Source organism: Thermothelomyces thermophilus, chromosome 4 (assembly GCF_000226095.1).
Source record: "Thermothelomyces thermophilus ATCC 42464 chromosome 4, complete sequence".
Classification (NCBI taxonomy): domain Eukaryota; kingdom Fungi; phylum Ascomycota; class Sordariomycetes; order Sordariales; family Chaetomiaceae; genus Thermothelomyces; species Thermothelomyces thermophilus.
The window spans coordinates 3,671,148-3,698,985 of NC_016475.1; the positions used below are offsets into that span (position 1 = coordinate 3,671,148).

Here is a 27,838-nt window from a genome sequence, read left to right on the forward strand (position 1 = left end):
CTCTGGTACCTAGGTTGTCTCTTTCGCGTGGGTACCGAGAGGAATTTCCAGACTCTGCCAGGTTATGAAGACTCGAGCGACGTGTTGAGTTTGACCTTCCGTTCCTTTGCCCAATTCCATGACGCCTTGCCGAAGCAGGAAAAAAAGAAAGAGAGAGGAGAAAGGAAATGATAATACCCGTAGTAAAAAGAGAAAAGTGCCACCTTGCCCGGTTCCTTCTCATTCAGCCCGGGAGGCTCTTGCCGTCATGGAATCAAGTAGAACCCCACCCAGCCCTTGCACGCCTGGATACGTTCCCGGGTTAATACGGTGCAAACCCGCGACCACGCCCCCTATAGCCTCCACGGTATCCTCCTCTAGGGTAGTAGCCGCCTCTCCCTCCGTAGAAACCACGGCCGCCGCCCCGGAACCCACCCCTACCGCGTCCGCGCGACATGCCCGGAATGTTCGTTCGCTTCGGTTCCACCTTGATGTTGCGTCCCTTGAAAACGGAATCGTTAAGGACGAGAGCTTGCGCGACGAGCTGAGGTTCGCTAAATTCTACGTATGCGTATCTGCTCAGCCTTGTGTTAGCGCTCCATCATCATGTTGAAGATAATCGAGAGGGCGTACCCCTTGGGCTGGCCGGTAAACTTGTCCAGAAGGATGGTGACGCGGTTGATGGATCCGCAACTCTGGAAGTGCGCTTGAAGCTCCTCTGGGGACGTGGAGTAGTCAACATTGCCAACGAATATGCTCCGGTTGTCGACATCCTCCTTGTCTTCGGTCAGGTCCTGACGAGCCTGGTCGAGCGACGCCTGCATCTCCCTCAGCTTCGCTGCCTCGGCCTCCATTTCCGCCACGCGCTTCTTCATGGCCAAAATCTCTTCCTGGTCGTCCAGTTAGCCTCCTCTTTTGTCATGTGCGCCGGCGCAACGCATATGCCCGTCAGCCTGGGAACGTCGCACCTCCTCGTTCTCGCCATCGACATTGTCACGAGTTTCGTCGTGCGGCTTTCCCTCGTCCTTGGGTGAGCTCATTTTGGCTTCAGTTCGCGGTCCGTAGGCGACCTCGCGGGCAACAGAGTATGCGTTTCTGGGTGATGTCAGCGACAGCAGAGGTGGGGTCTGCGCGGCTCGACTCATTGGCAAAAGGAGAGCTGCGCTTGATTATCGGGAAGGCTAGCGGGTAAGAGACGCCGCTCACCAAGTTACTCACCAAATAAGACACCTAACGAGCGGCCGTCGTCTGAACGCTGCAAGTTCACAAGAAGACAACGATGATGTCTTCGGTTGCAAACTGCGAAGTTTGGCGAATGCGTGTTGACTGTCCGAGCTTTCACGCCACAGCCGCAACCCCAGTTCGGTTCCCAGGCGGCAGGTCTTGGCTTTGATGCTGTGGCGGCTAAATATCGGCAACCTTACATCAACTACTAGTATACCATATGTACAGTACATGCCGAGTAACCTATGCACATCTATATACAGTAGAACATACTCTTACCTGCCGAGGTAAGGTATCTTACACAGTAGGTACAGTACAGATGTTGTTTGTCACACTCCCGTACCGCACCCCTCCGGAGAGCACAGCACGAAAGAACATCGAACCTGGGACTTTTCTTCTGTTCTGAGCGTGACTATCATGGGGCCCTCTGGAGCTAGAGCGAACACCACAAGTATGGTACTTTGTGAGGTAAGCACCGTGTACTAAGCCCCATTGGGCGGTTCACGCATGGTCAGCAACCTTCGTACTACAAACGCCCAGTTTCTTCATCCTGACCCTGAGTGAATCGCTTCTCAGTTCTTAGCTGCCGTGATCCGGAGACTCCTATGTCAGCAGGCAAGAAAGAACGTCTCTCGCTCCTGGCACGAGCGATGGTTGGATCTGCTCCATCAAGGTCATGTCTGTGGTAGCGGCAAAGACGTTCGGAATCAAAGCCATTTTCAATGTGAATGATAGATGCAAGGACCTTCCGGTCTGTCGTACGAGGAGCAGCTCATCCACTGTAGACCGAAGCCATCTGCGACAAGAGGGTTGGGGGGGCGGCGCCAAGATGAGACTCTTCGCGGCCAACGGGGAATCGGAATCAACGTCAACATAGACGTCAGCTTGTCTATTGAACAGCATGCTATGATCTCCGTGTCGCCAGCGTGCCCAGTAGCAAAGACGGCCAAGTTAACTTCTGTCAACAAGATGACCTAGGCCCAACCACACCAGCTCTACTGTGTATTGACACAGTTGGTCCAGCAAGCTGAACAGATAGTAGACAAGGTACGTCTCGGACCAGGGTTTTCGAGCCAGTCTCGTCCACCCCACAGCTGCCACGTCCGATGACAAGCAGGCGAGCTGCTCGGTACAAGCAGCGCGGCGTTCCCGCGCCTTGTAAGAGAACCGCCCGAGCCCGCCCGGCGGCGGCCATCGCCCGATCGTCTTGGGCTGATGCGACCCCTCCTCAATGGAATTCACCAGGGGCACCATCCGCCACCATATCCCGGAATATCGGCACCCGTGGACGACGATTATGGCGAGAAGAACGGCAGCTTGTCAAGCCAACCGCTCTTGGGTCTGCTGAACGGCCGGTACCGATCGTGCTGCACCACTCTCCCCAAAGATACGTTGATGAAGGAGAAAATTCATGGGTTACCCTCTCCCTCACCGGTAGCACACTGGCTTTTTTCCCACGATTGTGCCCATCTGGTTCTGGTATTCCTTGCCTCAACAAGCAGCCTGGGTTGTCTTCAGACTGCCCTCTGTATTGCCAGGAGCGTGGAGAGGATGTCCAGGGCATGAGTCACTCAATCCCATATTGTGGACGCTTGATCGGGTTTCTAAGGGAGGGGGTAATTCAAGGGAAAAAATCGCTTTTTCGGTGCAACGCGCGAATTAAACAAGTATCAGGAGGGAAAGGGGTTTTTTTTTTGGGGGGGGGGGGAACAGACGGGGTAGCAGAGGGGGTGAGTTGTCGATGAGGCGGCAAGTGGGAGGACTTGCGACCCTAATGCGCCAGCAAAGATATCTTAAGGCATATGTGGAGTGAGGTTGTTACTCATCAAACATGACAATGCGGATCATGAGAATTCGTACCCGAGGTAGCAAAGATGAGCTACCTTTCTCAGCTACGTAAGTAATGAGCTGGGAACTAGGTGGTCCCAGAGCAGACAGACTGAATGGGTGACGTCATCCCGCCGCTGGCGGAATTGCTCTCACAATCTTAAGGTGTCGCGTATTTGGACATGACGATTAAAGCTGAACATTCCCAACTTGAGTTCCTTATAAGTCGGGAAAGCATGCAGGATTCTCTACATGCTTGCATTCATCGCTATCAAACCCAACCCTCAAGTATACCTCAGCCCCTGATGGACGCGAAAGCATCAGTCAGGCTTGTGCGGTTGGATGCTCCAATCAACGGCCGACCCGCAGTTTAGGCGTCACCTTGCGTTGCTGTGGTGCCCCGCAACCACATCACCACCACCACCCCTGACTTGATGCCCCTCCATGGTAAAGGTAGGCAGCGCACGCTCAGGCACCATCCCAGCTGGGCCCCCATTCTGAATCAAAACAGCACGCAAAACGTCTCTAAAGCGTCTCTTTTGTGTCGACGCCCTGGCTGTTTTCTCAACCAAAACAATCAGTCACTCGAGAGCCATTTTGCATAGCCCTCCATCATGTCGATCGAAATCGAAAAGATCCTAGCTGCGGCCCCATCCACAACGCGAGGCCAGCCGACACAGCTCTCTTGCGATCCCAAAGGGGAGCGCATAGCCTATGCGGTGAGTGGCTATTTCGCCCCGCAACGGTCTGCGCCGGCCGTCTAACCGTCCCTTCGCAGTCCGGCAAGTCCATTTTCCTCCGTTCCATCGACGACCCTTCCATCAGCAAACAATATACCGGCCATACAGCAACCACCACCGTCGCCAAGTTTTCGCCCTCGGGCTTCTGGGTGGCCTCGGGTGACGTCTCGGGCAAGGTACGGGTCTGGGATGCCGTCGAGGCGGTCAACACCAAGGGCGAGTACGCCATCATCTCGGGCCGCATTACCGACATCGCCTGGGACGGCGACAGCCAGCGCGTCATTGCCGTCGGCGACGGCCGTGAGCGCTTCGGCCACTGCTTCACCGCCGATAGCGGCAACAGCGTCGGAGAAGTCAGCGGGCACAGCAAGGTTGTCAATGCGGTGACCATCCGCCAGCAGCGTCCGCTGAGGGCGGCCACCGTGTCGGACGACAGCACCATGTGCTTTTTGCACGGCGCGCCGTTCAAGTTCGCGAGCAAGGCGGCGGGGTTGCACAAGGGCTTTGTGATGGGCGCGGCGTTCAGCCCGGACGGGACCGCTCTGGTTACCGTGGGCGCGGACAGGAGGATCCAGCTGTACGACGGCAAGACGGGCGAGCCGACGAAGCAGATCGGCGAGGGCGTTCACACGGGCAGCATATTTGCTGTTAGCTGGGCGAAGGACTCGAAGCGGTTTGTCACGGCGAGCGCCGACCAAACGGTGCGGGTGTGGGATGTCGAGGCGGGAGAATGCGTGCAGACGTGGAGGATCGGAGAGGAAGGCAGCGTCAGCGTCGACAACCAACAGGTCGGCGTGGTGTGGCCTCACGGGAGGAGCGACGGACTCATCATCAGCCTGAGCTTGAGCGGCGACCTCAATTATCTCAAGGAAGGGAGTGACAAGCCCGTCAGGGTCGTGCAGGGGCATAACAAGAGCGTCACCGCGCTGGGTGCAGCGTCCGGAGGAAAGGGGGAGGTCGTCGCGACGGGCAGCTTCGACGGTAAGGTCTGCAGATGGGACGTCTCGACAGGCATCGGCACTGTTGTTGAGGGTCAATCCCACTCGAATCAGATCACGCAGTTTGCCGTTGGCGCGGGGCAAACATACAGCATCGGCTGGGACGACACCCTGCGTACCATCCAAGAGTCGACAAACAACTTCGTCGGCACCCCCACAAAACTCCCCTCTCAGCCCAAGGGCATCGCCATCTCGGCCAAGCACACAATCGTCGCTCTCAGCGACAGCATCGCCGTGTACGCCGACAATCAGCTACTCTCCCAGCTCCCGACTAGCTACACCCCAAGCGCCATTGCCGCGCACGGCTCGTTCGTCGCCGTCGGCACGGCGAACAACGCCGTCGAAATCTACACCCTCGACAGCACCTCGGGGCAATTAACACCTTCCCACACGCTCACGAACTCTACTTCCGCCATCTCGACCCTTGCCTTCTCCCCCGACGGCGCGCACCTCGCAGCGGGCAACGCCTCGGGCAAGATCGTCGTCTACCAGACAGGGAGCGGGAGCCAGCCGTGGCCGGTAGCGACGGATCGATGGTCGGCCCACACGGCGCGGGTGCTGAGCATCGCTTGGAACAGCGCCGGCACGCACGCGGCCAGCGGCGGGCTGGACACCAAGGTGCACATCTGGAGCCTGGAGAAGCCCGGGAACAGGCTAAAGGCGGCCAACGCGCACAAGGACGGGGTCTACGGCGTCGCGTGGGTGAGCGAGCACCAAGTGGTGAGTACGGGCGGCGACGCGGCGGTCAAGGTGTGGGAAGTGAAGGGGCTGCAATGAGCGATGAAAGCCACAATCGTTTTGAAGCAGGGATCATCGAGAGTACCGAACCATCCTGTTATGATTGTGGGTAGATGAACGTGAGAGTACGTAATGTTCTTTCTGCCCAACCATGCGACTCAAACTGTTCAAATTCCTCTTAAGTCTTCGTAGTGATTCCAACCCCAGGTCAGTAAAGGGGGGTATCCTTTCCCAACTATTGTATGATCGTAAACAGCCGGCCTGGTCCGCAAAGACGAGGCAATCCCCTTTCAACTCATGAGAACAGGCTGCCGCGATGCCTGGGCTTGGTCATTTTCCCCGTTCCCAAGACAGAACGAACCAAAATCATGACACCAAGGACCTAAATCACCAAACCAGTGAGGAGGGTGGAAATTCCGGGTGGGAGGAGAAACTTCCACCCGGCTAAGTCCCCGTTTCAAGGCGCATCAGCGGCCGAGGGCAGTATTGGCATCCTCCATCTCATCCTCCCGATCGTCTCCCCGCTCACTCTGCCGACCCCAGACTCCATCCCAGTCGGCCACTTGGTTGTCGATGCCGCCTGTTGGAAGACTGCCACCAATGATGCGATCGTGATGAGTGCCGTAGCCGTTGACCGTCGGCAACGGCCGCAATGCGTCGTCCAAATCGATGAGCTCGTCATTCTCATCATGATTCCATGGACCCATCCCGCCAGCAACGACAGGTACGACAAGGTTATCAACTTCAGATCCCTGATACGGCCGGAACACGCCATTGATCGACAGTTCAGGAGTGTTGCCGTTCAGAGTAGCGCCTCCGCTGACCGCCGGGGGCGCAGCACGACTGCTAGCCTCATATTCCTAATCGAGCTGGAGCAAGCCGTTGTTCTCTTGGTTGATGGTGCTATCCTGCTGCTGCTGCTGCTGCTGCTGCTGCTGCTGCTGACGCCGTTGGTTGGCAAAATCCGCCTCGGCCTGGTTCAGGTCGGCAATGTGCATCTGGGCGGCGAGCTCGTCTGGGTAGCAGGTCAGTACCATCCAATCGAAGAGCGTAATGCGATCGGCGGCGGGAACGGGGAACGACGGCGGAGAGTACGGCGGGAGGGCGTCCAACATGCCTTGGGCGATTCGCTCGGCGATACGGTCAATGGCGGCGGCGAGGAATCTGCACAATGTACAACGAGGTTAGCTTCTGTGATAGTAGTCCAATGTTGCGCGAATGGGAATGCCAAGATGGTGTTTGCTTACCGAATGCGACCGTGGACAGCCATGTTTTGGGCCTCGAGGCTCTCGGCAAGCTCAAGCTGGTGGTTGTCCATCAATGTCGGGTTTGCGACGACAATCAGTGGGGCACCGATACCCAGCACCTCGCCAACGGTTCCGGTGCCTAAGTCGAAGAAGCGTCAGTTGCGACCGAGGCAGACGGACGCGCGCTCGGGGCGGGGAAGATAACTTACCACCGTGGGAGATGACGCATCCGGCGGGCCGAACACCCGCTTGACCGCGGCAGTTGAGGATGTGGGCTTGCATGTCGCGCGTGTAAGCGAAGCTGTGAATCGCGACTCCGTGCTTGTCGTCGTCGCTCAGGCTGGCCACGCGGTTGGCAAAGACGGCCTGGTCCGGTCCACACTGCACCTCGAGGGTGGTGTAGCCGTGCTCCGCGAGGCACTGGAGGAACTCCGCGGTGCTGACCTCCTCAAGAAGGGCACGGAAGCCGGCCGTCGCTCCGACCGTGACGAAGCAGCTGCGGCCGGGAAGACTGGGCTGCCCTGTCGCTTGGTGAGCTTCGACGCCATCATCAGAAACATTGACACGCCGCCGTTTGAGCTCACGCGTTTGGGTAGTCGCGACGGTGTCCGAGACGGAGCTCGAGCCACCGTCGCTGACTCCGCCGACGCCGTTGACGCCGTTGACCATCGCGGCGATGGGCGCGGTGTCTTGGACGGAGAGAGCGGGGCCCGGCCCACCGCGAAGGAGGCTGAACAGATCCATTGTTCTTATCGTAAGGCAGAATCACGTTGCTTGCGTTTCGATAAGCAGGCGGTGTGCCGGCTAAAATCTGGTTATATCTCGGAGATTTGCGTTGATGAAAGAATCGTGTCGGTTAATTATCGGAGATACTTCGGAATTGTTTTTGGTGGTGTTTGGTGGCGCCGAAATGTGGGGCAGTAACAGAAGGGGGTTCACTACGCTCTCAACCGCTGCTCAGATGGCCTCACAACGCTGGCTGTGCGTGGAATCCGATGCTAACACTCCACCACAAGTTTTGAGCTCAGAAAGGATGAGGCAATCTGAGCAGGGAAGATTCCACAGTTTCCATACTTGTGCCTACAGCTTTTGTTCTGCACAGTAATGCAATCCTCCATTGTTGCCTCAGATAGTCCCTGAACGAAGCATGGTGCGCTAAAGCAACATAATAGATATCTTCCAGTTTATCATTGAGCACTAATTACACTAAATACACGACTGTCGTTTTACTATGAACGGTAATGTTTGTTTCGCCCAACGTCTGCGCGTCGAGTTGTTAAACACCCCCGAGAACGGAGCCAAAGCCAAAATGTGGCGGTGCAGATGTGGCTAGTTACGGCTGACGGCTGAGCGCAACCCAAATTTTTGGCGATCCAGTTCCGGCCGCGCATCGGCAGGCGTGTCTAACCACCGTGACCCGACTCAACATCCGGCATGGCCTCCCCCGCCAACTTCCTCCGGCTGTGCCTGCGGCCGAGCAGGAGGCTACCGACCCTCCGAGTTGCCGCCCTCCAGCAGCCAGTCCTCCGCCGGGTTTTGTCAACGACACAATGGCGAGCCGCAGCAGCAGACGACAGCGCCAATAAGGAGGAGGCCGAAGACGAGATCACCGAGGTCTTCACGAACCCTGGCCAATATCTGAGCAGCTTTCTTCGCGACGAGAAAATAACGGATGAGGAGCGTCAATTAGCCACGCGCATGCTTGAGGACTGGCAGAAGGTGCCGCCAAACATGCGCAAGAGTATCGAGAAGCTCACGGAGGAGATCACGGACGAAAGCGCGCCTCTGCGAAGGCCGGTGATGCCCAAGAGGGACAGCTTTTGGAATGCGGAGGAAGCCGATACTGATCTCATCACGGACGAAGTCGGCGAGGACGATTTCGAAGAGGACGATATCTTGGCGATGGGCCACGCCAAGCTCGAGGAGCACCGCGAGTTCAGAGAGTACGCGCGCATTGCCGTGTGGGAGATGCCGCTGCTCTCAAGTAAGCTCCCCAGAACTCTCTCTGTTCTCGCACCGATGCAGGCGGGCTAACGCGTGACCAGAACTGGCCAAGCCCTTCCAACCACCCACCGAAGAGCAGGTGTTGCGGTTCAGATACACGACATATATGGGCGAATTCCATCCTGCCGACAGAAAGGTGGTGGTCGAGTTCTGCCCGAAGGACATTCCCGGTCTTAGCGAGGCGCAGCAGCTGAAGCTCAAGAAGCTCGCCGGGGCCAGGTATAACCCAGAGAAGGATATTATCAAGATGAGCTGCGAGAGGTTTGAGCACCAGGCACAAAACAAGCGATACCTGGGTGACCTCGTGAACAAGATGATTGCGGCGGCTAAGGTAACGAGTGACGCGCTTGCTGTTCCCTGACTTGCCATGCTAAGACCGGATATCAGGACCCGACCGATATGTTTGAGGACATTCCCCTCGATACCCGCCACCACACGTTCAAGCAACAGATCAAGTTCCCCAAGGAATGGTACCTGACAGAGGAGCGGAAGAAGGAGCTCTACGAGCAGCGAAAACAGGCGTTGCTCCTGGACGAGCGGAAGAGGTCCGAAGGGTCTCTGATCGACGGAGTCGAGACCATTCAGCAAGCTCTGCTTCGCGCGAAGGTTGAGGAGCCTGTTCCGGTGCTGAGAGGACGGTCGACCCGTGGCCGTCGGTAACGTAGACCGAGCGAGCCTCTGCTGACATTTTTTTTTTTTTTTGTTTCACCGCGCTGATGTGCGGGAGCTTGGCTGGCTACTGATCAACGCCGGACAGCATCTCACGGCCCAAGGATCTCGGGGCCCATCTTGTTGAGGCGACCTACTCAGCCACTGTTCGCCAAGGCGATCCGTTGGCTGTTGTACTATGTATTATGAGTTACATTGTACATCAATCCACATAGAATTGGGAGATATTCGTGTTCTCTGTTATCTCTACCCCTTTTTCATTTCTTTCCGTTTGGGCCTTCCCCGTTGCTCCGCATATCGACCGAACAACCCGTCGCCCAAATTTATCAGGTGGAGCGGTTTGGCAAGCAAGCATACCCTTCTTCCAATGACCCACCATTTCAGATTGTCAATGACACCCTCCCAGTACGGAGTACGGAGTACATGTATGATGGCGAGTGTATTTCGTAGAAATACCCATCACAGTTAACCTTTGTTGGTGTTGGGCTGGTACTGAGTTATCGGCTCGAGATTCATATGCTAACATTTCATCTTAAAGGATTTTATTGCAAGGTCGCAAACCTCGGCACTGGGTTCGAATTCTCGGTGTTTGCCCACAGCAGCGCCTCTACCCCACTTCGCCGATCCACCCTTGTACGGATAGGTCCCCGATGGTATTCCAACGGCCGTTAGTGGCTCTCCTGGAATTTGAAATTTACAAAGAGTTCGTCTTGTTAGCTGCCCGCCTAGAACCTGGGCGCGGCTGTATAGTACTCGAAGTGTTTAGATGGCAGTTTCAAGGTCCCCGTCGTTCAGTTACCGGGTTCTAATAACCAGCTGACTAAACCCGTCACGATATTTCATCAAAGGACAACGGCTCGCCAATGTCTCATGTCATGTATGCACCCACACTACGGAGTAGTACGATGGACTCGAGACGGAACGGGAACTTCACCCGATCTGCACGGCACCCCGCTTCGGTTGCTGCATGCAGTGGCTTGCATACCTCGGCCCATGCCTGGTATCGATTGAAATCCCTATTTTGATCCACTCGATGAAGCCCGCAATGTCCTGGAAAGGTACCCATCGGGACCATCCCGACTTGCTGCTTGCCAGTCGAGCCTGGCCTCTTTTGAAACACCCGAGTACGGAGAACGGGCTACTCCGTAGTCGACTGGCCGCTCGCCCACTATATCTGTCGTTCGCATCCTCGCTAGGTCGTACATACTAATACTCTGGATGCCTCATTTGCGTGACGAGACCGCAATCGCCTCGACCTGACTTTTAATTTTTATTTTTTTTTACTGCTTGACGATTCGTTTCACGTCTCGGTTTGCAGTCCACCATGACGATTCCCGAGTTTCAGAATACAGCCCTCGAGGCCATCCCCGGCATCGCGAGCAATGTGCGCGGCGCTTTCCGCACGCACAAGACCAAGACGCTCCAATGGCGCCAGACGCAGCTGCGGAAGCTGTACTGGGCCATGGAGGACTACCAGCCCCAGATCCTGGATGCGCTCAAGAAGGACCTGCACAAGTCCGACTTTGAGGCCCTGTTCACTGAGATTGACTGGATCAAGAAGGACTGTCTGTTTATGCTCGACCATCTCGAGAACTTCATGAAGGACGACAAGCTGGGTTCGCCCTACGTGCCCGCCACTCACTCCTTCATGAAGTTCCGCGTCCAAAAGGATCCCGTTGGCACCGTCTTGATCATCGGCCCCTACAACTTCCCCATCCAGCTTACCCTGGCCCCGCTGGTCGGTGCCATCTCTGCTGGCTGCACCGCCGTGATCAAGCCCTCGGAGCTGACCCCGGCATGCGCCATGGTGATGAAGGAGCTCATCGAGAGCAGGCTCGACACCAGCGCCATTGCCGTGGTCAACGGCGGCATTCCGGAGACCACCGCGCTCCTGAACGAGAAGTGGGATAAGATCTTCTTCACGGGCAGCGCCGCGGTCGGCACCATCGTCGCCAAGAAGGCTGCTGAAACCCTCACCCCCGTGGTGCTCGAACTCGGCGGCAAGAACCCCGCCTTCATCACCAAGAACGCGAACCTCGCCTTGGCTGCGAAGCGCCTGCTCTGGGGCAAGACCATGAACGCGGGCCAAATCTGCCTGTCCCATAACTACATCCTCATCGACAAGGACATCGTCCCCACCTTCATCACCCACCTCAACCAGGCCTACAAGGACATGTTCCCCAACGGCGCCAAGGCGAGCCCGGACCTCGGGCGCATCGTCAACCAGAGGCACTTCCAGCGCATTAAGAAGATGCTGGACAACACCAACGGCAAGATCGTCATGGGCGGCGCCATGGACGAGTCGGAGAACTACATCGAGCCCACCGCCGTGCTGGTCGACTCGGTCGACGACTCGATGATGCAGGAGGAGTCCTTCGGGCCCGTCTTCTCCATCTACCCGGTGAACTCGCTCGACGAGGCGCTCAACGTCGCCAACCTCGTCCACCGCACGCCCCTGTCTCTGTTTACGTTCGGTTCCAAGGCAGAGAACAAGAGGAGTAAGTTTGCCGCGGGCAAGCGCCGCGCGCAGAAATCTTCAACAACAAATAAAATAAAAAGACAAACCTCAACTGACTCGATATTGTCACAGTTCTCAACGAGATGACCTCGGGCGGGGCCACGATCAACGACGCCTTCTTCCACGCGTCCCTCAACACGGTCCCGTTTGGCGGTGTCGGCGACAGCGGCTGGGGCGCCTACCGCGGCAAGGCAAGCTTCGACGCCTTCACCCACTTCCGGACCGTTTCCGAGACGCCCTCCTGGGCCGAGAAGCTCATTGCCATACGCTACATGCCGTTTGACCTCTCCAAGCTTAAGCTATTCAACCGCTTCACTACCAAGAAGCCCAACTTTGACCGCAACGGCAAGGTGGTGAAGGGTTTCGGCTACTGGACGGCGATGCTGTGCGGGCTGGGCAGCAAGAGCGCCAAAGGTGCGTTCATGAGGTGGTTGGTTGTCTTGGCTGCCCGTTATCTTTATGTAAAGCGCTCTGGAAGTTAGGGCAACGATTGGGTTCCTTTTTTGTTTTATTTTGCATTATTTCTTGTTTTTGGATCTTGAACATGTTCAGCGGTCTAATACTGTATGTTTGATTTAGGAGACGATCAATGAAAAGCTGTACGATATGCCAAACTACGTTGTATTCGAGCCATGGCCGACGACCCCAACGTAGCGTACGCAGCATGAGCGGTATGCATTACTGATACCCGGTGTTCAATCCGCGTTTTTCTTTTCTTTGCTTTTCTTTTCTTTCTCCCAGCATCTATACCCACCCGCAAGGTCGGTTTCAAATTTTTTCCTTTTGTAACTTTTAATTCTCATTCGGCACTTGATACCAAACCGGGGCTACCATAGGCCCAAGTTCGTCGTGTCGAGTGATTAGCATATAGTTAATAGGAAGCTCATAAGGAGCCCCGTATCAAACCGTTAAGATCTGGGTGGGAATCCCCCCCCCAAAAAAAAAACCTTTATCATGCTGTAGCTTTTTTTATCCCACCCCTCTTTCTTCTCGAGCGCGGGCAAGGGGATTCAAGCCCCCGTGAGCGCCGCAGCCAGCTGTTGTCCCTTCTCGCCACCTAGGTAGACATCATCCGGCCCTTCGGGAGACACCAGCGCCATCTCCACAGCCTCGTGGTACCCCTTGACAACCATTTCCTCGTCGACGCGGAGCCCGTTCTCGACCAGCGCCGTCACGACGCCGCGTAACCTCGCAATCTCCCTCATGGTCTCGACCTCGATCCGGTCATTCTGGCTCGAGTACACCGTGGCGCTGACGCTCTCTTCCATGTTGGTGATGCCCGTTGCCTTGCCGGCCTCCGCCTCGGGGGTCTCGACGTGCTTGCTGATCCAGACGTACCCGTTGACGCCCAGCACGACGTCGATCTGCCCGCCGCCGTTGGCCGCGTCCATCGTCCAGACCTGGCGCCGGCTCCTGACCACCCCGCCGCCGCCCCCCATGCCGCTGACGGCCACGAACACGCCGTTCCTCAGCTTCCCGTACTTGAGCGACCGCGTGTGCAGCACGGCCCCGCCGTCCCCGAACAGCTGCTGCACCTCGGCGACGAGCAGGTCCCCCTCGGCGAAGAAGGTGCGGATCTGCAGCTCGTCCGTCTCGGTCCGCTTGCGCAGGATGCCGCCCGGCAGGTTGATGGCGCTAAGGGGCAACGCGGCCAGCTGGGTGGAGCCGACGTCGACGCGCCAGCGCTTGGCCTGCACCTCGACGATGCGGCCGACCACCAGGTCGCCGACCTCGGGGGTGTAGCGCGCGCGGAGCGGCCGCACCGACAGCAGCTTGTTGGTGCGCGTGACGGTGCCGGCGACCGACGAGACGATGGCGGTCGTGTGCGGGGCGACGTAGGTCCCGTGGCCGCGCATCCATTGCGGGTCCTCGGTGATGACCTCGCCCGGCGTGACCACGGCGGACGCGAGGTCCCGGCGCGCCGGGGCCCGGAAGGTGGTGCGGACCGACGACGGCCGCGGCGGGCGCATGGGCACGTCGCCGTCTAGGTCGACGCCGCCGCCCGAGTCCGAATCGCTCTCTTCTGACGAGGCATCCTCTTGTGAGAAGCGGGGGTTGCTGTTGTCGCTGTTGATCGGCCGAGCGGGTTTTGGCGTGATAATGGTAATTGGCATGGTGAGGGCTGGTCTGCCGTGCCTATCTTTCTCTCTCTCCCTCTCTCTCTTTCTTTCTCTTTTTTATTTATTTCTTTCTCTCTCCTCCGTTGAAGAGACCGCGGCAGGCGCAGAGCAATGTAGGAAGGAAGGACACTTCCCGCGCTGTTCTGAACCCCCCAAGGAGATCAAAAGGTGCAATAATAATTCTGGCTCAAAGTCGTGAATGGGAAAATCTGTCGTCGATTGCAAATGCTCGAGATTTCCAAGGCGGATGTCTTTTTTAACAGTGCCAAGTGATGGCTCTGAAGTTTGTAAGTACACACACAGTTAAGGTGCGGTTCATGTGAAATATTCCAAGTGAACTCAACTTCCGTTTGCAGGTTGAAAATTAATTACAATCTCTGTATCGTTCGAATGGTAAAATACCGCGTAGGCGGTATTGACTACAGAATACGTCCGTACACACAGTACGGAACACACCTCAATGTGCGCCGGAGGGGATATTTTCTCCGTATTAATGGAAGCTTCAAAGCTTGGCACAGCAGCAAGCTGTTCCCATCTTGGTTAGCTGCCGCCGTTGCTGAACTTCCGTTGGACGGCTGCACCCCACTTAACCCCGGGATCCGTTCTCCGTTTCCCGGCTCTTGCGCCCGTCAGCTCCCCGAAGATGCCCGTCGACAACTGCCCGCGCCTTCTTTAGCAGCCACGCCGCAACTGCCACGCTATCGTTTGCGCGACTGATGAAGCGGCCGCCCTGAAAAGCCCCAGCTTTGCACTGGCCGGCTGCTGGCGACATCGACCACCTGTTGTCTCGTCCGAGCCGAGAATGAATTGGTCACGTGGGTCCTGTCGCTTGCTCGCCAACAACGCGAGTCTCCGTCCCATCGCTGTCTCGGCGTCTACATGCATATCCCCGAGACGGTCCCCGGTGTTGCGAGCGCATGTACAGTATCGCCATGCATCGACAAGAGGACCGCGGCCCAAGACGGCCATCTTCTTCCCTGGTACGCTGCCTTCCCTCTTCCCCCCCCCCCCCCCCCCAAAAAAAAAAAAAACCTTCTTCGAGCCTGGCCTCGTCTTCATCCCACTTACACGAAGCCGTCGCAACAGGGCAAGGGGTCCAAAAGGTGGGCATGCTCACGCCCTGGATAGAAGCGTTCCCGGCAACGGCCATACCGATCGTGCAGGAAATCGATCACATTGTGGGGTACAAGCTGTCCGAGGTAATACAAGAAGGCCCCGGGAGGGTGCTGAGCATGACCCCGAATGCGCAGCCAGCCATCATGGCGACCTCGATCCTGATTCTCCGCGTCCTCGAGAAGGAGTTCGGCTTCAAGACGGCCGAGCGCGCTGACTTCACCTTGGGTCACTCGCTCGGGGAGTTTGCCGCCTTGGTCTCGAGCGGCTACATCGAGTTCGAGGACAGCCTCTTCATGGTGCAGAAACGGGCCGAGGCCATGGTCGCAGCCACCAAGAGCGCCGAGGACGAGTACGGAGGCGAGTACGGCATGGTGGCGGTTGTGAGCGAGCCCGAGTACATGCCGTCGCTGATCAGCGCGATCCACGAGTTTGTCGGTTACAGCAGCCCCGGGAGCAAGTCGGAGAGCGCCGAGGACCGGTCGCCCATCGACCAGGTGCTCATCGCCAACATCAACAGTAAGAACCAGATTGTGCTGAGCGGGAACATTGCGCGCATCAAGACGCTGGTCGCGCACGTCCGGCAGTTCCTGGGCCACGACCCCCGCGCGGTGCGGCTCAAGAGCGACAGCCCATTCCACAGCCCCATCATGAAGCCGGCCGTGTCGGTAATGCGAAAGGTGCTGGCCGGCAATAGCCGCGTAAGGGGAAGGGAAGACCGAGACATCATCACCTGGCCCGGTGCGGTGCCCTGTATCAGCAATGTCACGGCCAGGCCGTTCCAGAGCAAGGCCGAGCTCAAGGACCTCCTCGCGAGGCAATGCCTCGAGACCGTGCAGTGGTGGGACAGCATAAAGTACCTCGACCAGGAAGAGAAAGTCAGGAGGTGGGTCGGCATCGGCCCCGGCAAAGTCGGCCGCAATCTCGTCGGCAAGGAGGTGGGCATGAGAGGCAAGGACACAGTCAAGGGGGGCGGCGTCTGGGCGATCACCGATCCAAGCGAGATCGAGGAAGTCCTGAGAGGGCTAGAGGAGACTGAGTGCATCGTTGATGAGGAGTGACCATCCGACGTGATGCAGCGCCGTTTCGCAAGAGGGTTGTTTAATCAGACTTTTAACCCTACAGCGTTGTCGCATGTACTGTACCGTGTATGTACGCGGTACTTGAGCACTCCGGGAGTCCATTTTGGTAGAAGCGCGTCCTGCGTGCAGCGAACGGTATGCGCCGCCGGTTGGACGTGATGAGAGTGAGGGAAGGTCTTCAGGCTAATAGTTATATGTACATACCCTAATTACCCGCCCAAATACTGTATCAAGAGCTATGGCACCCAAAAAAGAACTCGAGGGTAGAGAGGTTCGGACCACGGGGTTGATGTTGTCGTGCCAGCGTTCCGTTGTTGCGACGGCCGCTTATTACGGCGCAAACGGACTGCAGCACCGTTAGGTATGCGGAGCTTGGACAGTGCTAGCTAGTACCATGTCACTCCGTCGGTCCCTCCAAGCAACTTCTACCTGCTCTCCTTAATCAGCTAGTACACCCGAGCAGTTCCCAATCGCCCACCATGGCAACGGCAATTCCCTCGATAGCCTGTCTTGGGGTGATTGGCCGCAATGTAAGCTGTGTCCGACTTTTCGCGCCCGATTGCTTCTGTCGGCTGCTAACCGGTCATTATTAGAACAACCCGCTCCACACGTCCATCTTCCCCTCCTACGACCCCTCTACCAACTCCTTCCACCCCGTGCGCACGCCCCTCCAGTTCGCCCTCATCCTCTCGAGCACGCTCGATATCTTTGAACTCCGTTCTCGCCAGAACGCGGCCGCCGGTGTCGGTCTGACCGGCGACTTTGGCCTCCTCCACGCCGTCGACGACCGCCTCGCCGCCTACGGTTTCGAGACAAACACGGGCACCCGCTTCGTAGCCATTGTCGATATGCGCGGCCGCCGCATCGATGGCGCGATTGCAGATGCGAGAGACAGGAGAGCTGCCGGCGCGGCCACCGGCCTGAGGGAGGGCGAGATGAGGCCCGTGTTCAAGGCCATGCAGATGGCTTACACAAGGCTGATGCAGAATCCCTTCTTTGACCCGGACGAGCATTCGCCGCCTACGGGCCATGGTGGCAAAAAGATTACGAGCAGGAAGTTCACCGAGGAGATGAGGAGAATTGGGGAGGCCTGGACGCCAGGGGTTGGGAGTCTCTGAGGCGCGGGGCCGAGTCGATGGAGTATCCGGTCACCAAACACACCGGCGTTGGCAGCCGCGATACGGAGCGTGAAAGGGATACGGCGTTTGCCGCCATAATATTCGCAATCGATGCGTTTTTTTTTTGTGCGGGTATATCGACACAAACCAACCGCCCAAGCTCTCACTCACGGCCACTGAACGCCAAAGCCCAGAGCGCCTGACAACCCAGATCATCGGTTACCAAATCAAACAGTGTTTGTCAGACTGAACGCCTCGAACGAGATTCCTTCGGTCTCTTCCCATCCCTGACCCTCGGTTCGCGCCATCTCCGCCCACCCTCGCACCAAGGCCCGCCAGTAGCATGTCTCAGCAGCCGGGCTGAAGTAACCCCCACCGACGAACAGATCCCGCTGCCTCCTCGCGATCCCCTCGGCGATCTCTGGATTCTCTTCCAGCCACGCCACGGTGGCCCCCAGATCCGACCAATCCGGCGCCACAAAGACAATGTTCGCCTCCTGGGGCTTGTACCTCACCGGCCACGCCCGGCGCACGTTCTCCGTCGGCGTCCACCCTTTGGAGCCCTTCAGATTCAAGTCACTCGAGAACAGCGGCTTCACCAAGTGCGTGACATGCTGCATCCACTGGATCGGCGGGGTGAGCACGACGCTGGCGCACATCTGGAGGAACTGGAACCGTCCGCTGTACGTGACGCCCTCGGTGTGCACAATGTATTTGTACCGGCAGAACTCCTCGACGGGCAGCGCGTTGCTCGCGTTGCCGGTCGACCCGTTCCACTCGAGCGGCTCAACGTCCGCCCAGGGCTCGCCCCTCGCCGTGGCCACGAGGTTCTGCCGCATGCGCGGATTGTACACGCTGTTGAACCACGTCGTGCCCCGCCACACGGCCTTGCCTATCTTTTGGTGCCACCTCCCGTTGGCGAACTCGGCTTCTACATCGCTAATGGCCTTTGCCGCGCGGCCCATGGAGCCGATGAAGGGAAGCTTCCAGGCCCAGAAGGAGAAGTGCGGCATGAGAAACGTACGCGCGTTGGAGCCCTTGGAGCGGAACTGTGGGTCGGCGGCCCGCGAATACGCCCACGCTGTCCCGAACGGCTGGTCTTGGAAGTTGAGCGTGAAGATCGTGTCTGGCAGTGGCGAAGGAGAGGTGAGAAGGGCGCGGTAGAGCTGGTGCAGCGAGGCGGTTCGTGACTGATTGGGGTCAGCGTGAGTATGAGCAGCATGTGAATTGGAATCTTAAGGGGGGGGCGCGAATATCAATAACACGCGAGGGCTTACGTTCATCATCTCCTTGGAGAGGTCTGACTTGCGCTGCGCGTGAATGATAGAGATCTATGTTAATCCATCGCCGTCAGTAAGACAAAAGTGGTCCCAAGATGCGCCCTCGTAGACGAGAAAAAGAAGGGGGGGAAGGGGGAGGGAGGGACGCCAAACCTGTCCATCCTTGATCCTCCCCTGCAACGGGCCCATATCGCCCATCTGCTTTACCTGAAACGGCCCCTCGGCGACGGCATCATCGATCTCCTTGGTAAGCCCTGGGAAGTAGGCATTGCACTGCGCCTCGTCCAGGGAGAGGTTGTTGAGTATCTCTGGCGGCAGTGGCTTCTTCCGCGACGACGCTCTTGTCGCGGACCCGGGGATGTTCCAGACAAACACCACGCAGTACAACGCCAGGACGGCGCCGATGACGAGCGTGATCTGCCGCAGCTGGCGGCGGTTGTGTCGCGGCCGTGGCCGCATCATCATCTGGAATCTTGTCTTCTCGCCCATGGTGCTGTCGTCGATGACCACCACCACCCCGCGGAGGGGCGCATTACTCTTCTGGTGAGTTGATGGGAGAGGAAAGGTGGGGGATTTAAGTTAGTTACAGGAGCAAGATCACCGTGGCATGGGAAAAGTTGTTGATCTACCTAAGCAGGATGTATATGAACCAAACCTTATCCAGAAGTATATACAGATTACAGCCGAGTATGTCCTTTACGCTACCTTCATCCTACTTGCATTGGCTAGATCCGGGGGGGAGGGGGGGCTGCGGGCCCGAAAGGGCGAGGGAAAACGCGGAGATCCAGGTTCGCCGGCAGCACTGGTTCCGCAACGTGGTGAATTACTCTTCTGGGGAAGAGGGCGTACTTTGGGCTGTCGGGGGGGAAGAGGGACCCGTATGTCATTGGTGGCTGGCCAGGGTAATTGGAAAGGCGGGTGTGCCACAGCACCTTCCCCGTCTCTCCTGGAATGCGTGTGCTGCCTTAGCTCATTGCTGTGATGATAATCAACAACGGAGCTTGGTCTTTGCAAAATACTCGACATGGCATGCGCAGTAGCATCGGCACAGCAATGTTGCTAAATAATGCATTGATCTAACTATACGGAGTAGCGCCTATCCCATTATTAGGTGTGCCAGCCAGGTTCAGAATTGGCCGACGAAGGCTGGGTTTGCTGTGTGAGGTTACATTTGAGGGAAGTCGACCTCTAGAGACCCCACAGTTACTTGGCTCAAATTCAAGTTACTCCGGACTGTGTGTGCTTCGAGACAGCTCCCTTCAGTCTCGAGGTTGACCACCCCTTGAAGTGAGTCGTTCTTTCGAGGACATCATGCCCAAACTTGAAGGGTTTGCATGACTGTGCAACACGAACGAGCTACTACAATAGCCCGCTTAGCGCAAGCATCTCTTGAGTTTTATGGTTGCCGAGCCAGTTGCAGCATTGCGCACGGCATTCTTATCCCGGCTCGACGTCAGCGGCCAGCCATATCAGCGTCTTGACTGTGTCCGTTCTGCTCGCTTCTCCTCAGTGCCGCGACCCGAAACCTCTCCAGGCCCGCAGGCTCTTCCAGCTCGATCGACTCCCCCATTGTGACTTCACTTGACGCAGTTTGCGCCAACGGCGCAGGCGGCGGCTTCGAGGGCTCAGCACCCTCCCAATGTCTAGCCTCCTTCGGCAGCGGCTGCCACCATTGCCCCGTCCGCGCGTGCCACTGTGCGCTGCAGAGTTCCCAGAGGCGACTCGTCGCCCGCTTGTACGCAAATCGTTCGTCCTCGCCGGTGAACGCGCTTGTATTGCTAAAATCAATCCTTCGGCCTTGCTCCTTTCCGAAATCCGAGTCCTGGTCTGGGTCGTACTTGGAATTGGAGGACTCGGAGTATGTCGATACATTTGGGCGGAATGGAGACACCTGATCCTGGAACACCTCGGCAATCGTCTCAGAGTATGTTGCATCTGTGCCGTCGTCCTCGCTAGTGGCAACCTGCACCGCGTCGAGTTCCGCTGCCCGTGTCCTTGTCTCGGGGAAGAAAAGATCGTCGGGGCCGGCCTCGGCTCGAATCATTAGCTTGCACCGTGACTCGTAGAGTGCGTCCAGGAGAGTAATGAACCGCCGGGCCTCGTTCTTCATGGAGAGGCTGAGGACAGGGACGTGGTCAATGATGAAGGTATGATAATTGCATGCCAACGTGATGTAGTCGGCTGGACCCAGCGTGCCCACGAGCTCGGGGAAGTCCCAGTACGAAACACCATCACGGTGTCGGGGGACGACTAGTTTCCTCCCGTACACTACCAAGGTTGCAGACGACCACTGTCGGTCTGCACTCGCCAAATGGTCAACATCAAACCCCGTCGCGTGCCGTAGTGCAGCTGCCCATGTCTCTTCCCCATCGGATGGTGAGAAGTACATGGTTGGCATCTGAGTTTCTCTCTCTGCTCTGTCCATGGCAAAGCCACTGCTCTCGTTTGTTGTTGTCCCCTGCAATTGGGAAGCGATCCCTGGATCTGAACCAGCAGCGCACGTAGATCCCGCTAGAAGGGAAGCACGACGCTCCCTCCTTCTCCAGTCCTGCGTCCCCTCCATGTGCCAGAAGTCACACCGCGCTTTCAAAACTTCTAGAAAGGCGGCAAAGTCGCTAGATCGGCCAAACAGCTCGCCCCTAAATCGGCTCCTGCCAAGACCAAAAACTCGATCGACCAAACCACCAGTGGCCGGCGGCGAGTAATAGCCTCCCGTTGCCTTTTCAAGCTCCTCGGGCATTCTGTTCGAAGACGCGACGAGGACTCCGCCAAGATGGAAGAAGGCAACAAACAGATTGCTCATGATCTTGCTCGCGGCCCTGTCTGGCAGCTGGAACTCGTCCAGGAACAGTATAGGAGATGTCTCCACAAGCTCTTTAGCCATCCACAGCAAAGAGTGTTCCGGGCTATCAGCGGCCTCACGGGGACGGGACTTTCGAAACTCCTCTAGTCTGGAAAAGATGTGCAGCATGAAGGTATTGAAATGCCACCTCTTTTTGCGATGGGTCGGCAAACCTTCGGCGAGGAGGTCGAGGAGCATCGACTTTCCCGTGCCGACCTCTCCAGAGAGAAACAACCCTTTCGGAGAATCGACGTGCAAGGCAGCCTGATAGCTCGTCATGACCCGTGTCAAGGCCAGACTATCCTTCCTTTCGTGACTCTGAAAGAAGCGCGCGAAGAGAGGATTGCGGCGGATCGGGTGGGTTGGAGACGCCAGTTCATCCCCATCGTCCTTGCCTGTCGTCTCAACCACCTTTGCGATCTGCCGGAGCCTGCTCCGGTACTCGTACGAGGGTGCATAGTCCTTCAGCCTCGCATACACCTTCTGCAGGTGGTGAGCGAGACGGTACTGGGCCGCATCTGGGCAGTACACCCCTGTCGCAATCAAGGATGTGTACTTGACGAAAGGGTCGGTGATCGTAACCGAGGTTGCGGCCCGGTTCATTATGATGGAAACTATCCTTCGAAAAGATCCAAGCTCAGGAAAAGAATCATAAAAAGACAGAGGAATGATGTTGCCGCATAACGTAACTGTTTCGAAGAGAAGGACATCCGGAGATTGGGAACGACGCCCCTCGGTTGCTTGAATAAACTAGGTATATCAATCGTGCGCTGGTGTTGTTAGTGTTGCAGTTGAGTTATATCGTCACAGCACCGAGGAAAAAAAAGGATACCGAAAATGGCCGCCCAGAGGATGATGGCCACGCTGGGAGATCTTTTGAAAAGGGCCTCAGCTTGCTTAGCAAGAGAGGCGCGGTGCCATTGCAGGAACATGAAGGGCCTTTCAATAATGCAAGAAAGCTTTTTGGTCCGTAACGGAGGTAAACGATGCAAATTGGAAGTTACTACAGACGTACATACAATGCACAAGCTGCACAAAGTCGAGCTCGAAACCTGGGCCAAGCAATGGGCCCTGATCGAGATCGAAACCAAAAGGGGTCCAGGTACGGCATGTGCATGCGCCAGCAAGGCCAGTTGTTTGTGGGTCCCGCCGTATGGGGCTGCTCAATTAACTAGAGGCTAACGTTCGCGCGTGGAAAGAACTGGCAAGCTGGGCTCCACGGCCTTTCAGCTCCAGCCAGTGGCAGCCCCGGATTTTTTGCCCAAAGTCAACACAGGCCAATCGACGGAAGCTTCGTCACTCATGCTTCTGCCGGCCTTGACAAGCCTTGACAGGAACCACTTCATTCTCAGACCTTTCGCCCTCTCGCTTCTTGAGCGCCTTCCCTTCGCTGTTGACCGGCCCCTCATCCATCTTTTTCACCATTTGCATTTTTGGTGTTGCTTGGCTGGCGATGATTTACTGACATCGCGGTTTTTGGTCCTTTGCTCGACATCTCGAAGTCGCGCCGACCGCACTACCAAGCGACTCCATCAGAACGACCGCGAAAAATGTTTTCTTCGGCGCTGCAGGAAGGCGGGCCTGCCAAAGGTACACGGAGCAGCCGCCGCCGACAGCGCACCTCCGAACCATCCTCCCAGCAGCAGCCAAAAGCGAAGCGCCAGAGGGTACCCCCAGCTGAGACGTCGTCTGCCAATCCGGATCCGCAGCCCGATATGTACGAAGTCAAGCCTGACAAGATTGATCTGCATGCGACCAAACGGGACGGTGTCGAGACTGTTGCTCCGCCGCGTAAGGAGCTCAGCGTGCGATCCAAGAAACCCAAACCAGGCGAGAGGAGCACCAAGGGTGACGGAAGCATTGTCCTAGTTCGTTCTCCTGCTTCGGCCCTCGACGCGACGTGCGCCTTGAGCTAACCCCCTGTGCTTCTAGACAACAAACAATGCGTTTACGGTGAGCAAGTTGCCGGCGCTACCAGACAGACTCCGGGCAGACGCGCAAAGTAAGGACAAGGCATTCCTGATGCCCAAGGGCGGACTGCTGTGTAGACAAGATTTGCTAAACTCTTTCAAAGATCGGCAGCATGGCGTTGTCGACTCGACTACCGGCTACGCTTTGAGCCTCACCCACACCCACGCCTTCGTCTGGCCCTATACCTCGACAACTTCATCACCCGAAACCTTTATATTCACCCTCCCGTATCCTTCGAAGCATGCTTCCGACCCTCTCCCACTCGGATCCCTTGTTACCCCATCAACCTCTTCAGATGAACCAGGCTTGGTGATCGTCATGCCTATGAGCGGCAAAGTTGCCTATTGGGAGTCGATTTCTAGCGCAGCCACGCTCGACTTCATCCGCCAACAACGGAGCGGTGTCGAAGATTCAATATCCGGGATGTATTCAGGCGAGCATGTCACGCAGATCGTGAACGCCGGGTCGGCCGGATTTGTGTTGGTTTTCAGCAGTGGACGGTTGGCATACTTGAGCGTGAGGGACGCACACGGACGACCTGGAATCACAGTCCAGTTCCTCCGGAGCGGCCTGGGCGGGAGCGCATTGGGTTTTTTCGGAACCATCCGTCACGCCCTTAGCTCAGCAGCCTTCCGCGGTCAGATTGCTGCCGCCCGGACTAGCCCTGGTTCCAAGGTCGGGGAGAGGGTGGTGGTCGCGGCGACGTCCAAGGGACGGTTGCACTCTTGGAAGATCCACCGCGGCGGCCATCACGAACTTCTATCCGACTCCGATATCCGAGACAGATTGGTCGAGGCCATCCACGAAGCGGACCCATCCGTCAGCAACTTCCCTCAGGACTCGTTCGAGGTGCTCGACTTCACTCTGGTTCCAAGGGGCCTAGAGCAAAAATACGTCAATGCCAGCCGATTGAGCGAAGCTTTGACTCATGAAGAAGAGTCTTTGCAACATGCTTTGCTTCTTGCTTCGTTTTCAAGACAGCATCGGTCTCGGTACTCGCTGGTTGAGGTGATTTTAACGCCCCAAGGCCCCCGAATCGGCATGGTCCGGCCGGTGGTCTCATACACCAGCTCTGTCAGATCTGGGGCCCCAGAGAGACCTCGCATCTACCTACCGCGGCCTGGTCTTATCGCCTTCCTTGTCTTCGATAGGGCGGTCGTAGTTGCCTCTATGATTGCGCCGCCGGACTCTCCCGACGCGCAGTTGCAAGAGGATAACCACATCTTACCGCACTCCTTCGAGGACGTGGTAGACTTCAGAGATGAGGAGAAGCTTCAGGTTGTCGGTTCTGGTGTCGAGGAGCCCAGTGGGAATGGGCACCCTCAAGACGACTTGCGGCCGCATCGTCACCGAACCAAAAATCCCACGGTAGTGCTCCTTCTTCAAGGAGTTGGGACCGTTAGGATTGCGGTCTCCGACATCGACCGTTTTGCTAGCGACACACCGCCGGAGGTCACTGCGAAAAGCAAGCTGGAGCAGGCGGTGTTCTTTGGAGTCAAAGATGACAACCCGCTAGTGTTTCAGGGCAGGAGAGATCTTCCCTTCTCCAGCCAGGAAATTGGAAACGCGGCCATCGAATTGAGCCACGAAATTGTGGGCTCAAAGACACCTTTTATCGCGAATCTGCCGGCCTCCCTCGAGAACAACATGAAGAGCAGGGTCGTCTACCTAGATGGTCTGATTGCCTACCTGAACTCGCTCAAGATAGACCTGGACATTCGCACCCGGTGGATGCTGCTGTACAATGCCGAGAAAATGGCAGTTGCGACCTGGATATGGCAGAAGCATGAACAATTTCTTGCGGAACGCCCCAAGGGAGAGAAGAAGACACTGATCTCCGAGACAGCGGTCTATATCAACGAGCAGCAGAAGACGGAGCTCAACCCGGCCGTCGGTCAGGTGGATCCCGTGCGTCACTGGTTTATTAACGACGTATGGAGACTGGATATCTTCGTCGCTTGGGCTTACCAGATCATCAAATATCACTTCACCGAGCGGCTAGCGGATGAGGCCGGCATCAACCGGTTAGTATGGGAGGCCGTTACGGTGAACAACGGAGCTCTCTTTGAGGCCCGTCAGTTCCGGCTCAACAGAGCGAGGCAATACGGCGTCGACCCAAGCGACATCGCAGGCGGCAATGCTATTCCTGAACCCTGGACAGCGACCTATTTCATCACGAATAACCTCAAGCGACTGGTCGAGTTCTGTTACCAATGGCTTGATAGGTACTCGACACAAACTCCCGATGACGCGCCGATCGACACCCGCCTCCTCGATTCCATCCGCCATCTCCTACCTTCGTTAACGAGCCAGTACCTCACGTCCCTCGCCGAGTTCTCCAGCTGGGCCGCGTTAAGCGACGATGCACAGGCCCAGGAGCGGGGCAAAACCTACCAGCAGATCTTCCAAGAAGATGTGTACACGAAGATCCTGAGGCTAAAGGACTTCAACTTGTGGGAAGAAGCCATTGACCTTGCAAAAGAGTACAAGGCATTCGACTCGCTTGCGGAGGTAGTGGTGCAGCAAATCTTGTCCTTGGAGCAACGCGCGGCTGAGCCAGGCACCACCGAGAGTGCGGCACAAGAAAGCCTCGCTCTTGCCAAGCTCAAGAAGCAGAAGATGGGCCGTATGTTTGATGAGTACGAGGAGAGTTTTGCGTTTCGCGCATACGAGGTTCTTCTCGAGAGCAGCGGAGTCCAGGCGGTGCTGGATTTTCCTTACGACAGGAACGGCTACGCGACCAAATTTCTCCGGACGAAGCCAGAATTGGCCAAAATCTCGTGGATCAACGATGTGGAGAGAGAGAAAGACATCGACCACGCTGCCGAGACGCTGCTAGACCTGGGCCTCACCCGCGAACAGCAGGTTTGGAACAAGAAGATTGAGCTCAGTTTGGGCAAGCTGGCCTTGCTCGCCGAAGAAGCTGAACAAGCCGTCAACGGTGACGGACTCAGCAGCGCCCCCTCTGAGAATGAGGGGAGAAATGGCGTAAGCCTCGAGAAGGTTGAGAACGCGCTCGAACTCATCAAGATCCAGGACGCTCTCTACAGTCAGATCCTGCCTACGATCCAGGAGGGTGTCGATGAGTCGGCGGAGGTGGAGTTGGCCGTAAAGGAACATGGAATTCTGATCCCAAAGAGGCAGAAGGCGCTTCATCATATCTTCGATGATGCTATGGCACGTCTCCTCAGGCACGAGGCTCTGCAGCCACATACACTCATCGATCTGCTCACCTTGGCGTCCCTTCCCTCTAGCCATTACGACACTATCGGCGACCAGTTCTATCTTGCCCTTAAGGTTGCCCAGTACGGCCTGAAGGGCGAAGAGCGCGCCGATGCCGAGCGGCTGATCTGGCGGCGGTGCTTTGCACGTGATGACTGGAAGCGCGTCAACGAGACAAACGAGAAGGGGGATCTCGATCAGCTGGCCACTGTGGGCGAGACGGCCGCCTACCACACCCTATTCGCCGTCGTCGACGAGCGTAAGTCTTTCCAACTCCGCAGTCCATACCTTCTAAAGCATAGCCACCTTCTAACCCCTTCCGCGCATGACAGAACATTCCAACCCGGAGTTCCGCCCGTTTGTCAAGCCGTCTGAAGCGCTCGGCGTCTTTACCGACAAGCTTGACCGCCGCTTCGACGCCATGGATGACGGTTTCCGTGCCAAGCTGCTCGATGCCATGCGCTGGGAGGACAAGCAGCTGCGCACGGCCATTGAGAAGTCGCAGCTTGACGCGTGGTACAGGACGACAAGGGAGTGCGCCGAGAAGACGGTTGCCGTCACCTATGACAGGCTGACAGCTGCTAAGGCAGCCGCCGTTTCTGCCGAGAGGCGAGCGCAGGCTCTGGATGCACCGGTGCAGGCTAACGGGAGCGCGAAGGGGCACTTGTTCATTGGGGAACGGACGGACGGCGTGTCAATGCCCGGTGGGTTGTTTGGGTTCTAAATTCCTCAGGGGGTTGAGTGTTCATGGTGCTTGTGTCAACGGGTATTTCGCTTTGTTCTGCACTTGTTCGGTATTTTGGTAGCGGAAGGTGGGGAAACGATGGATGGGCAGGTCCTTGCACCTCCTTCTGCTGGAGATGGATGGGAGATAACTCTCGTTTCGTTTTATATTCCTTTCTCCGGGTAGATGATGGGACCGCGGGCGGAGAACGGTTCTACGCAGGCCAAAAATACTGTATAATCCGTCGGGTGGTATAGTTGCGGTGGCTTCGGCGGTTATGATGAGATATCATGAGAAGATGGGCAGCTTTCGTGGGTTTGACCCTTTGCATGGGTGGCCGAAGAGCATGTCATCTAGAGCCACTTATACAGAAAGGATGCTCCTTCTGCCTTGAACGTCTCCCATATTGTTTTTTTCCTACT

At 57.0% G+C, this 27,838-nt stretch overlaps 11 protein-coding genes across 11 annotated transcripts; 6 read left to right on the plus strand and 5 right to left on the minus strand.

Annotated features, from left to right (window-relative positions):
* On the minus strand, positions 1–1,321 carry MYCTH_2307416 (uncharacterized protein). The gene is made up of 4 exons (XM_003664459.1): positions 1,198–1,321; positions 948–1,074; positions 613–848; positions 1–554 (listed from the first exon to the last, which is right to left on the minus strand). The coding sequence occupies exons 2-4, from the start codon at positions 1,017–1,019 to the stop codon at positions 302–304; spliced, it is 561 nt and encodes a 186-aa protein (XP_003664507.1). The 5' UTR covers positions 1,020–1,074; positions 1,198–1,321; the 3' UTR covers positions 1–301.
* A 1,918-nt stretch (positions 1,322–3,239) lies between these two features.
* Positions 3,240–5,833, plus strand: MYCTH_2307420 (uncharacterized protein). The gene is made up of 2 exons (XM_003664460.1): positions 3,240–3,749; positions 3,809–5,833. Exons 1-2 carry the CDS (start codon positions 3,645–3,647, stop codon positions 5,543–5,545), a joined length of 1,842 nt encoding a protein of 613 aa, XP_003664508.1. The 5' UTR covers positions 3,240–3,644; the 3' UTR covers positions 5,546–5,833.
* Positions 5,833–7,458, minus strand: MYCTH_2307423 (glycosyltransferase family 1 protein). The gene is made up of 3 exons (XM_003664461.1): positions 6,963–7,458; positions 6,754–6,892; positions 5,833–6,670 (listed from the first exon to the last, which is right to left on the minus strand). Exons 1-3 carry the CDS (start codon positions 7,420–7,422, stop codon positions 6,367–6,369), a joined length of 903 nt encoding a protein of 300 aa, XP_003664509.1. The 5' UTR covers positions 7,423–7,458; the 3' UTR covers positions 5,833–6,366.
* A 673-nt stretch (positions 7,459–8,131) lies between these two features.
* MYCTH_2307426 (uncharacterized protein) lies at positions 8,132–9,446 on the plus strand. Its single transcript, XM_003664462.1, has 3 exons — positions 8,132–8,737; positions 8,799–9,088; positions 9,145–9,446. Exons 1-3 carry the CDS (start codon positions 8,188–8,190, stop codon positions 9,415–9,417), a joined length of 1,113 nt encoding a protein of 370 aa, XP_003664510.1. The 5' UTR covers positions 8,132–8,187; the 3' UTR covers positions 9,418–9,446.
* A 1,217-nt stretch (positions 9,447–10,663) lies between these two features.
* On the plus strand, positions 10,664–12,858 carry MYCTH_2307429 (uncharacterized protein). Its single transcript, XM_003664463.1, has 2 exons — positions 10,664–11,924; positions 12,017–12,858. Exons 1-2 carry the CDS (start codon positions 10,751–10,753, stop codon positions 12,424–12,426), a joined length of 1,584 nt encoding a protein of 527 aa, XP_003664511.1. The 5' UTR covers positions 10,664–10,750; the 3' UTR covers positions 12,427–12,858.
* A 1-nt stretch (position 12,859) lies between these two features.
* Positions 12,860–14,142, minus strand: MYCTH_2307431 (uncharacterized protein). Its single transcript, XM_003664464.1, has one exon. The coding sequence runs from the start codon at positions 14,056–14,058 to the stop codon at positions 12,955–12,957; it is 1,104 nt and encodes a 367-aa protein (XP_003664512.1). The 5' UTR covers positions 14,059–14,142; the 3' UTR covers positions 12,860–12,954.
* A 558-nt stretch (positions 14,143–14,700) lies between these two features.
* MYCTH_2307432 (uncharacterized protein) lies at positions 14,701–16,511 on the plus strand. Its single transcript, XM_003664465.1, has 2 exons — positions 14,701–15,044; positions 15,193–16,511. Exons 1-2 carry the CDS (start codon positions 14,867–14,869, stop codon positions 16,236–16,238), a joined length of 1,224 nt encoding a protein of 407 aa, XP_003664513.1. The 5' UTR covers positions 14,701–14,866; the 3' UTR covers positions 16,239–16,511.
* A 227-nt stretch (positions 16,512–16,738) lies between these two features.
* On the plus strand, positions 16,739–17,377 carry MYCTH_2119528 (uncharacterized protein; the record flags this gene model as incomplete). Its single annotated transcript, XM_003664466.1, has 2 exons — positions 16,739–16,789; positions 16,853–17,377. 2 exons carry the CDS (start codon positions 16,739–16,741, stop codon positions 17,375–17,377), a joined length of 576 nt encoding a protein of 191 aa, XP_003664514.1.
* Positions 17,378–17,447: 70 nt separating this feature from the next.
* Positions 17,448–19,295, minus strand: MYCTH_2307437 (uncharacterized protein). The gene is made up of 3 exons (XM_003664467.1): positions 18,811–19,295; positions 18,655–18,708; positions 17,448–18,567 (listed from the first exon to the last, which is right to left on the minus strand). Exons 1-3 carry the CDS (start codon positions 19,144–19,146, stop codon positions 17,605–17,607), a joined length of 1,353 nt encoding a protein of 450 aa, XP_003664515.1. The 5' UTR covers positions 19,147–19,295; the 3' UTR covers positions 17,448–17,604.
* Positions 19,296–19,923: 628 nt separating this feature from the next.
* On the minus strand, positions 19,924–22,240 carry MYCTH_2307440 (uncharacterized protein). The gene has a single exon (XM_003664468.1). The coding sequence runs from the start codon at positions 22,100–22,102 to the stop codon at positions 20,111–20,113; it is 1,992 nt and encodes a 663-aa protein (XP_003664516.1). The 5' UTR covers positions 22,103–22,240; the 3' UTR covers positions 19,924–20,110.
* A 546-nt stretch (positions 22,241–22,786) lies between these two features.
* Positions 22,787–27,253, plus strand: MYCTH_2307442 (uncharacterized protein). Its single transcript, XM_003664469.1, has 3 exons — positions 22,787–23,367; positions 23,432–23,501; positions 23,574–27,253. The coding sequence occupies exons 1-3, from the start codon at positions 23,050–23,052 to the stop codon at positions 27,065–27,067; spliced, it is 3,882 nt and encodes a 1,293-aa protein (XP_003664517.1). The 5' UTR covers positions 22,787–23,049; the 3' UTR covers positions 27,068–27,253.
* Positions 27,254–27,838: the final 585 nt, after the last annotated feature.